At 43.3% G+C, this 9,538-nt stretch overlaps 1 protein-coding gene across 3 annotated transcripts; it reads right to left on the bottom strand.

Annotated features, from left to right (window-relative positions):
* Positions 1–4,144: 4,144 nt before the first annotated feature.
* On the bottom strand, positions 4,145–9,468 carry RSKR (ribosomal protein S6 kinase related). Of its 3 annotated transcripts, XM_057535763.1 has the most exons (12): positions 9,177–9,468; positions 8,556–8,681; positions 8,377–8,460; positions 8,176–8,244; positions 7,762–7,831; positions 7,422–7,526; positions 7,202–7,242; positions 6,918–6,945; positions 6,718–6,807; positions 6,542–6,630; positions 6,305–6,415; positions 4,145–5,863 (listed from the first exon to the last, which is right to left on the bottom strand). In XM_057535763.1, the coding sequence occupies exons 1-12, from the start codon at positions 9,231–9,233 to the stop codon at positions 5,639–5,641; spliced, it is 1,095 nt and encodes a 364-aa protein (XP_057391746.1). In that variant the 5' UTR covers positions 9,234–9,468; the 3' UTR covers positions 4,145–5,638. The 3 variants fall into 3 exon arrangements, with proteins under 3 accessions (XP_057391746.1, XP_057391747.1, XP_057391748.1); XM_057535764.1 differs by lacking the exons at positions 8,176–8,244; positions 8,377–8,460; XM_057535765.1 differs by lacking the exons at positions 8,377–8,460; positions 8,556–8,681.
* Positions 9,469–9,538: the final 70 nt, after the last annotated feature.

Here is a 9,538-nt window from a genome sequence, read left to right as displayed (position 1 = left end):
ATATTGATTGCATGTTGAAATGATATTTTAGATACATTGGGTTAAATAAAATAAATTAATTTCATCTGTTTCTTTTTACCTAATTTTTAATGGGGCTACTAGCAAATTTTAAATTACTTATGAGGCTTACATTATTTCTATTGGACAACACCGCTTTAGAAACATAATGGTGCAACCTAAAGACGCTAGAGATAACAGTTGCTTGACTGGGAAACTGGGAGAAAGACAACAGAAGAACACAGACTTGAGCCTGGGATTCCCCCAGACTTAGCAGAGGGAAGCCCAAGGTATATGTACTTCTGGTCAATCAAAAAGGTCCAACAAATAAAACAAGGGTGAGAGGGGCAGAAAAACCAAGATAGAAAACTCTTAAGTGCCAGTAGTAAAAGCTTGTATTATATAAAGTGTGACTTGGAATGCTTAGTCCTTGTTGCAGTTGGTATGTCAGATGCCAGGTGAGTAACCAAAGAGATATAGTGCTTCCAGCAGCAAATTAGGAGGGATGTGGAAGGTAGACGAGAGGGACAATACTATTGTAAATAGGTAACATAAGCAGAATTAATTTGTTGGTGTTGTTTTGCATGAATTTTTTTGGGGGGGAGGCCGTGCTCCGTGACTTGCGGGCTCTCAGTTCCCCAACTAGGGATTGCACTCGGGCCACGGCGATGAAAGTGCCAAATCCTAACTAACCACTCGATCACCAGGGAACTCCCTGCATGATATTTTTAATTTGGCGTTTTTCAAATTAAAAAATAAGAGATGCTCGTTGGAGCAAGTGAAACAATACAATGCAAAGACATATTAAAGGCACACAGCCTCCCCCATCCATTCTACCTGCCTGAGGTAACGAATAAATAGTGTGTATGCCTTTATAAAAACATATGCAGGGAATTTCCTGGTGGTCCAGTGGTTAGGACTCGGCACTTTCACTGCCATGGGCCCGGGGTTCGATCCCTGGTCAGGGAACTAAGATCCCACAAGCTATGCGGCCAAAAAAGCACAACAACAACATATGTATACACACACACAAGGATTTTGTTTGTTTTTATTTACACACTTTTTTTTACCCAAATTAATTGACGTGCAGACTGGGGTCTCTGGGATTGAGAGCTAGTGCCTTTTTTTTTCCTCTTCTCTTTACATTTGCATTACTCCCCTCTCCCTCCCAGGTTCTCTTTTTCATTCTTTCTCTTTCTCTCTCTTTCTCTCTCTCTCTCTCCCTCTCCCTCTCTCTCTCTCCCTCTCTCTCTCTCTCTCTCTCTCACACACACACACACACACATACACACACACACACGGAAGGGAAGTAAGCATTGAGAGTCGTCTACAGAAATGGCATCATTTCTTACACTTCTGCATTTTTTTCCCACTCAATGTCTTGTATTGAGCCTTCTAAGTCAGCTGATATAGATCTAATTAACTCATTCATCACTTCATAGTCCATGTCCTTTTTAAAAAAATAGGTTACTTCTCTTTTCTAATTTGTAAGAGTTCTGTATTATAGACATTAACTGCCATCACATTGCAAATATTTTTCTTTAGATCTATTTTTTGTCCATTGACTTTATTAATGGTATCTTTGGCTATACAAAGATAAAACTTTTATGAGGTTAAGATGTTATCTTTCCTTTCAAAGCATCTGGATTTCTTATCTTGATTGATTCGTTCATCTTTTATGTAAATGTATTTTCTTTTTTTTAATTTTTTTAATTTAAAAAATTTTTATTTTTGGCTGTGTTGGGTCTTCGTTGCTGCATGCGGGATTTCTCTGGTTGCGGGCGAGCGGGGGCTACTCTTCATTGCCGTGCGCAGGCTTCTCATTGCAGAAGCTTCTCTTGTTTCAGAGCATGGACTCTAGGTGCACAGGCTTCAGTAGTTGTGGCACGCGGGCTCAGTAGTTGTGGCACGCGAGCTCTAGAGCGCAGGCTCAGTAGTTGTGGCGCATGGGCTGAGTTGCTCCGCGGCATGTGGGATCTTCCTGGGCCAGGGCTCAAACCCGTGTCCCCTGAATTGGCAGGCGGACTCCCAATCACTGCGCCACCAGGGAAGCCCTTCTTTTTCTTTTATAGTGCTTTCATTTTCTGTCTTGGTTTAGGTATCTCCTCCATCTCATGTTTGTAGGTCTAGTCTCCCAAATGTTGTAAGATTTTTATTTATTTATTTTTGGCCGCATTGGGTCTTTGTTGCTGCACGCGGGCTTCCTCCAGTTGCGGTGAGCGGGGGCTACTCTTCGTTGCGGTGTGCAAGCTTCTCACTATAGTGGCTTCTCTTGTTGCGGAGCACGGGCTCTAGGCATGTGGGCTTCAGTAGTTGTGGCACGCGGGCTGAGTAGTTGTGGCTCACAGGCTCTAGAGTGCAGGCTCAGTAGTTGTGGCGCACAGGCTTAGCTGCTCTGCGGCATGTGGGATCTTCCCGGACCAGGGATCAAACCCGTGTCCCCTGCATTGGCAGGCGGATTCTTAACCACTGCACCATCAGGGAAGTCCCCCCCCTTTATAAGGAAACCAATCATATTGGATTATGGATTAGGGCCCACCCATAAGACCTCATTTTAACTTAATTACACCTGTAAAGACCCTATCTCCAAATACCGTGACATTCTGAAGTACAGGGGTTAGGATTTCAGCGTATCAATGGGGAGGGGGCACAATTCAGCCTGTAACAGGGGCTAATAATACAGTGAAAATGATTTTATTCAATTTTTCAAAAAGGCTTTGACAAAATTTTTACATTGAAGACTCTATTTAAAGAAGTAAACCAAGGAATTGAGATTACCAGTTTGTTAAATCAATGAACAAATGAACAAATGAACTGGTTGATATATGATAAATTAGGTTAGAGGTAATAAACAATGAGTAGAACTAAAAGGACACTTTTCTAAAAGAAGAATATAAAAAAAATAAATAAATAAATAAATAAATAAATAAATAAAAATAAAAAAAAAAAGAATATAAGGTTTGGTGTTAAGACTTAATTTTTTTTTTAATAAAGTATAGTTGGTTTACAGTGTTGTTTCAGGTGTACAGCAAAGTCATTCAGGTATGTGTGTGTGTGTGTATATATATATATATATATATATATATATATATATATATATATATAAAATATTTTTCAGATTCTTTTCCATTATAGGTTATTACAAGACATTCAATATAGTTCCCTGTGCTATACAGTAGGTCTTTGTTATTTATAAGACTAATCTTAAATTCTTAGAAAAGATAGAAGGCAGTACAGAGCAAAATATCCATACTTAAAAGTGTATCTGATTTCTTCTAGGTAATGAAAAATCAAAATGTAGGGCTAAACTTAAAAGATCATTTCAGGTTGTATATAAAACAAATTTTTTTAAATGAATTTCATGTGAATAAGTAGAAGGTATTTATTTTTAGGTCAGTGATCCTGAATGGGGGTGGAGGGTGGCAGGAAAGAATGCCTTCCAGGGATGAGCACATCAAAACTGGGGTAGGTGGGGGGGTGGGGGCAGTGCTTTTTCAGATTACACTTGGTGAAACTTTGATTTTCTGTCACTGCCTCCACTCTACCCTGAGAAACACTGCTGTAAGCACCACTGATTGAAGAGAGTATGTTAAAAATGTCCTCATTTGATAAGAAATGATTCAAACTACACTTACATGATCCTGGTCTCTAAGCTATCTAACATGACCCAGGAAAAGGGACCCTAGTGGCATTATGTTAACCATGTCCTAAAGACCTTAAACCAATATGCTGCTGTGACCAGAGAGGCTATATATAATGTTGGGCGATCTGAACATTAATTAACACTGGGCCAGACACACAGTATCATAAAATCATCTGCATCTGCCCTTTGAAGAAGCATCACAGAAATCTGAAACCCATCTCCCACAGTGAAGAACCAGTGGTTATATACATTAGGAAACTAGGTCCAGAGAGTTAAAATGACTTGTATAAAGACACCAAAATATTTATTGGCGGATCAAGGCACCAGGTCTCCTAAATTACAATCTAATACTCTTAACTACTATTTTAGAAGCCATTGATTCCCATTTCTAGTATTCAGTATTGGTTTTTATCCAATGTGGCAGTTCTGGTCATTACAACTTTAAAAATATGTAATAAAGCCTAAAAAGTCTCTAAAGAGAAACAAATGAGATAATCAAAAGGATCAAGGATACATTCATTTATTTATTTATATCTCAACTTCATTCTAAAAGGCTTTACAAAGATGGAGATAATCTAGTACGATTTTAAAAAAAGGACTAAAACAGAAAAATGAGAAGAGAATAAGGAAAGTAAAGGTCAAAAAGGAAGATGATGGAACCAAGAACGTGGCTAGCATACAAAACATAACATGAGGTCCTAAACACTTGCTGTAAGTGGGCCACAAACTGGGCTCTAAGTGGTCTACCATCAGTATGAAAAGAAAAATAGAGTCAGTTGAATATTTACTGTCTTTAAGGTAAAAACCAACCAGCAATTCAGGAAAAGAATAACTGGGTTCAGAGAAAATTTCTTCCATGCATCCTTATATAGAACATTATGAATTATAATGATAAACACCCTTTGCAGTATCTACAGCAATTAAATTTCATAGGGATTTTCATATGGATTGCCAAAGTACAATTCAGAAAAAGCAGTTCTGCAGAGGCCAGTAAAATGCCAGCTATGTACAGGGCAAATCTGGCTTAATTCAGGGACAAAATTAATAAATAGTACTCAGAATACTTCCCAGACTCTCTTTGGTTTGGAAAGAGAGATCAGATATAACTGAAGAATAACGAAAATGAAACTTTTAAGAAGATGGTTTAAGAAAAATGAAGTCACAAAGGCCAGAAATGTATACAAATTTAAGGTCCAGATGATTTCCTAAAGGAAAAGGTTCTTGAGTTACATCTCTGATCTTAAATCTCAAGGTTGATGTCATGCCTCTTAATCCCTTGGTTTGCCCATCACCAACTGAAACCTGGGCCATCCAGGGAAGTGATCAGTTTAAGAATTCTTGTGTCTTTCAAAGAGGTTTTGTTTTGGAAAAAATATGTATAGCTATTCCAGTTACCCCCTAGAGAAGACATTTAACCCACCCATGTTTCATTTCTTATTCTCTTCCTCACAGTAGGCCATTAGATTCACTTTTTAAATTTTTAAAAGTTAGACTGACTTTGAGCCCCCAGATCATATGTTTTACCTGCATATTTAGGGGTTGAAACAAATACCAGCTTTTGAGACCTCTGAAAAATATTCATACTGCTTCTGACAAGCCTATTAAACACATAAATAGCAGTACCTTGGGAACCCATGAAGTGCTGTTATTGCTCACAAAAGGAAACATGGCACAGAAACAAGGAGAAGGAAAAGTGGCATAAACTTCTGGCTAAAAACTTCAGGGTATAAACACTGGAGAAATGAAACAAAGGAAAAGGTCCACACTCTGATCTGAGATGTTGAATTGAGAGATGGGTTGTATGATGGGGTGAGGACTAGGGCATTGTGACTACCAACCGCAGAATGCCCAGTGTGAACTCTGGTCCAACGCCTAGAGGAAGAGAATGGTAAGAGGCTACAAAGTAAAAACAAACTGAATCATCAAGGTGGTAACACTGAATTGGCAGCAGAGGAGGTCCTCAGGTTCCCAGATGAGCCCCAACTACAGTAGAGGAGCTCAAGCCAGGCTGGGGTGCACCAGGAAGGACTCCAGATTACAGTCAAAGTCCTTGAAGAACATGGACTCCGATGATGGACTGGACTGGGTAGCTTGTGTCTCCATGACAAAGTTCACTGGATGCTTCTGTAGGAGCTCTGGGTCAAAGGCCACACCCCGAAAGAAAGGGTGGACCTGGAAGTGATGCAAATAACGTAGACGGTGGAGGGGATTCTGGCATAATAGCTGAAGAGAAATAGAGCATGAAGGATGAGAGACTGGGATAGGAAAGGGACTGAACAGAGAAGCTGGAAAAGGAGAAAGAAGTTCATGGATCTGTGGAGGGCAGGGAGAAGAACCCAAAAGAGTAGAGGATATGTAAAAGTGGGAGAAACAGGCTAATCTGGGGGCAAAGGTAGGAAATAAAGGAGTAGTAGTGGTAAGAGAGCAGCACTAGCCCACTCTCTCAGAAGTGACCTGCTATGGATGGGGACGAGCTTTGGAGGACCAGGAACTCAGGAATAAAATTTGAAGTGTTGGTTAGAAGGCAAGTAGTGAGGTAGTACTTGATCAAGTTGGAATCCCCCCTTAATAATTAATCAGAGGAATGGGGAGATATCACTTCAGTGATAGGGAAAGAAGTGAATGGTTTTTGTAGTCAAGAAGGAAAGTCATGCTCACCCTTACCTCATGGAGCAGGAGTGAGAGCCCCTGGTTAAGAGAAGCTGGGATCGCAGAGTCATAGTGGGTCACACTTGCCAACATGGCCACATGATCTCTCTCTGCGGGCACTGGGAACTGAGTTAAGGGGTGGGAAGGTGTCATTACTTAGTAAGAATGAGGCAAGACTTCCTAAGGTCTTCTTTCTTCCCACCGCAGGGCAACTCCTCTCTTCTCTGCCCAACATCACTACCATTCTCTCACCTTTCCAGTTGACAGAGAGAAAAGCAAGACACCCAGGGACCACCAATCAGCAGCATGGTTGTAAGGCCCTCCACTCAGGACCTCTGGGGCTATGGATATGAAAGATACTTGTCACTGATATCTGTTGGCTATCCTTCTGCCCAATGCTTACCCACCAGCTTTAGCTTCTCTCTCACCCATGTACTGAAGAGTGCCACAGATAGTATAGGCTCGGGTTCCTTGGGGCAGGTGGCGGGACAGGCCAAAGTCTGTCAGTTTCAGATGGCCTGTGAAAAGCAAGCCATCAGCACCACTCTGTTCCAACCCTCATCAGCCATGACTTACTTCCAAACTGAGGTACCTCTCATTCTGGGACTAGGAAAAGAAAAGGACTTACCTCGTTCATCCAGAAGGATATTCTCCATCTGAAAAATCACAGGTGAGAAGTTATTCATCCTCTTCCTTTCAATCCTCTTTCATCATGTATACTATACCCCCCAGCTGAAGAAGATGCCCTAGCTCAGCATCCAAGTCTATACTTGGAGGGCCCTTGCCCAAATCCTTAACACCCATGAGGGCCCCAAGGTCAACTGTTCTCAGCAGCTTCTCCCGCCTTCTTGGACCTGTTGCAACGTCTTACAGAAGTCCCTCCTTAAACAAAATGAAAAAGCATTTAACTACCTTCACATCTCGATGGATGATGCCGAAGTCATGGAGATAGCCTGTGGATGACAGCAAGCATGGGGTGTGCTGAAGCTCTCCTGTCCTTCCAATTTCCCTGATAGCTCCCACCCCATTCCTATCCCTGTTCTTTGACCTCCAGAGTTAATATCAATTCTCTTCTGCCTCCCTCCCCGCTTAATTCTTCCCTCATTTCTATTACCACTCCTGTTTCACTTACACAGCACCAGGATCAGCTCAGCAGCAAAGAGGCGGATGGAAGCCTCACTAAAGCAGCCAACAGCGGACCACAGGGAGTACAGATCTGTGCTGCAGTAGCTACACACTGCAAAGTACCAGAAGTCTAGGCAATATTTGGGGGCTACTATGCCTGGGCTCAAGGCATCGTATGCCTCCTGCCCAAACCGATGCCACCTGCTGTTCCCTCTCCCTCTGGGAGAGAGAAGTACTATGAAAAGGAGAACAGAGCAAAGGCAGAACAAGCCAAAGGGATGGGTAATGTCAGGTGGGGAGTATGGTAGAAGGACCCTTGGGAATGAGGAGAGAATCCAGTCACTCACTCATGAAGAGGTGCCGTTTTCCCTGCCAGCTGTCCCCCAAACTGTGTACAAAAGGATGGTTGATCTGTCGCTATGGACAAGAAAACAAGAAGTTAGGATCAGGGTCATTGAGGATCAAGGCAGCCAAGAAGTCAGGATTTACCTAGTTGTGCAGAAAGGAAGCTGTTGCCCCACCTCTCAGTACAGGTTGCCTGCCTGGTAATCCCAGTACTAAGGAACACATTGGACATGCTGGAGAGATTTCCCTGGCAGGACCTAGAATTACTCTACTGATAGCTACTTTTCCTGGGATCTCTTGGTTGAAGAAGAGGGAGGGGTCGGAGTCAGGAAAAGCAGGACAGTTGGACAAGAAAGGTGCTTTGTCCGCCTGTGGTTTGGTTCTTCCTAGGATCCTTTCCAGGGCTCTGTGCATACCTGGATGCTGACCTCCTCTTTGCACTGCCTCAGGTTGTCCCTCTGTAGGACCTTTACCTTGGGCACCACCTATAAAAGGAGAGGAGTGATGACTCCTAGTGGGGAATAGTGTATTAAATTGTTTATTCCTCCCAACCTTTCTGGAATAAAGATTGGAGGCAGGGACTAGAGAATAATGTGGAAGAGTATCTAGGTCCCTACCTTCACCACAAATATTGCTTTCTGGCCACAATCTAGCACCTTGAGGACAGTTCCAAAGGAGCCTTTAGCCACAAGGCCTAAAATCTGTACAGAGAAGTGGAGAACAGGGCAGTTCAGACTGATTGTTTCTAGATTTCTCCCCAAGACTGAGACCCCTTCCAGGGATTCCACTGACCTACCTTCAGCTGCTGATGCCCCCTAAGGGGCCTAATAGGAAACTCCGGCAGAAAGAGGTTGATGAACTGAGGCACTGGCCACTCAGGCAGAGGCTTCTCTACTAGCAGTGGGGCTGGCTCCAGGGTCTCCTGGTGCAGGAAGTGATGCCCCTGTAGTCCCCACAGCAACTCTTGCAGACCTGACCTGGTGGTCCCCACACCTGGCCAGAGGCTCTTCTAGCCTCGGACCCAGGGGCCCCGGATGTTGCCACCCTGCTGAGAACCAAGGGAGCCACTAAACCTGCTGCCCCTGGGGCATTACAGGTTCTGCCCATTTAGCAGGCACTCCCTCAAATCTCAACCCTAGAGATGTAAATTTGAACCCCAGGCAAAATTGCTACTACCCTTGCTTCAGGCCAAGGTCTAGATTTCCTGCACACAATTAAAATCCTCTAGTAAAGTAATATTTGGATATTTTCCCCATAAGGCATCAGAGATTCAGTACTGCACCTACCATAAATACTTTGATGGTAACGCCTCCCTGCCCCACCCCCACAGTGGACAACACTGTTATTACCAGTTCCCAGGCCTCAAGCTCATGCCTTTCACCTCCCCTAAACAAGCTACCAGAGCCCCACACCCTACCTTATGAGGAGCAGCCATCTGGGCATGTTGCCCCTTCCGACAACTCACTGCTCCCATCCCCAAGCCTTTGCCTCCTCTCTCCTGCTAAATCTGCTGTCCCAGTTACATAAGCAGTTCCTCCCCTGATGCTGCATTACACATGAGCCCCGCCTCTTTCCCTTGTTCATGACTAGAGATGCGAGTGATGCAGCCAAACCTCACCCTTATCCCCAAATGCTATCACCCCTGGTTAAGAATGGCTTATAGCCAGGACTAAAATGTGCAGAGACCTATCAGCATGGGACCAATGTCACATCAGAGCTGGGAAGTATCTGTGACAGCTTCAGGCAGGAGGGAAGAAGCCACCCTCATTAGGGTGGCAG

This window comes from Balaenoptera acutorostrata, chromosome 20 (assembly GCF_949987535.1).
Source record: "Balaenoptera acutorostrata chromosome 20, mBalAcu1.1, whole genome shotgun sequence".
Lineage (NCBI taxonomy): Eukaryota > Metazoa > Chordata > Mammalia > Artiodactyla > Balaenopteridae > Balaenoptera > Balaenoptera acutorostrata.
This window is presented reverse-complemented; position numbering and strand designations above follow the sequence as displayed.

Excerpts from the sequence above, each read along its gene's own strand:
- RSKR (XM_057535763.1), bottom strand. The coding sequence starts at position 9,233 with ATGGGAGCAGTGAGTTGTCGGAAGGGGCAACATGCCCAGATGGCTGCT. Across the intron at positions 8,245-8,376 it reads AAGCAATATTTGTGGTGAAG|GTGGTGCCCAAGGTAAAGGT; the intron begins GTAGGGACCTAG and ends CTCCTTTTATAG. Across the intron at positions 7,832-8,175 it reads AAGAGGAGGTCAGCATCCAG|CGACAGATCAACCATCCTTT; the intron begins GTATGCACAGAG and ends TCTTGTCCATAG.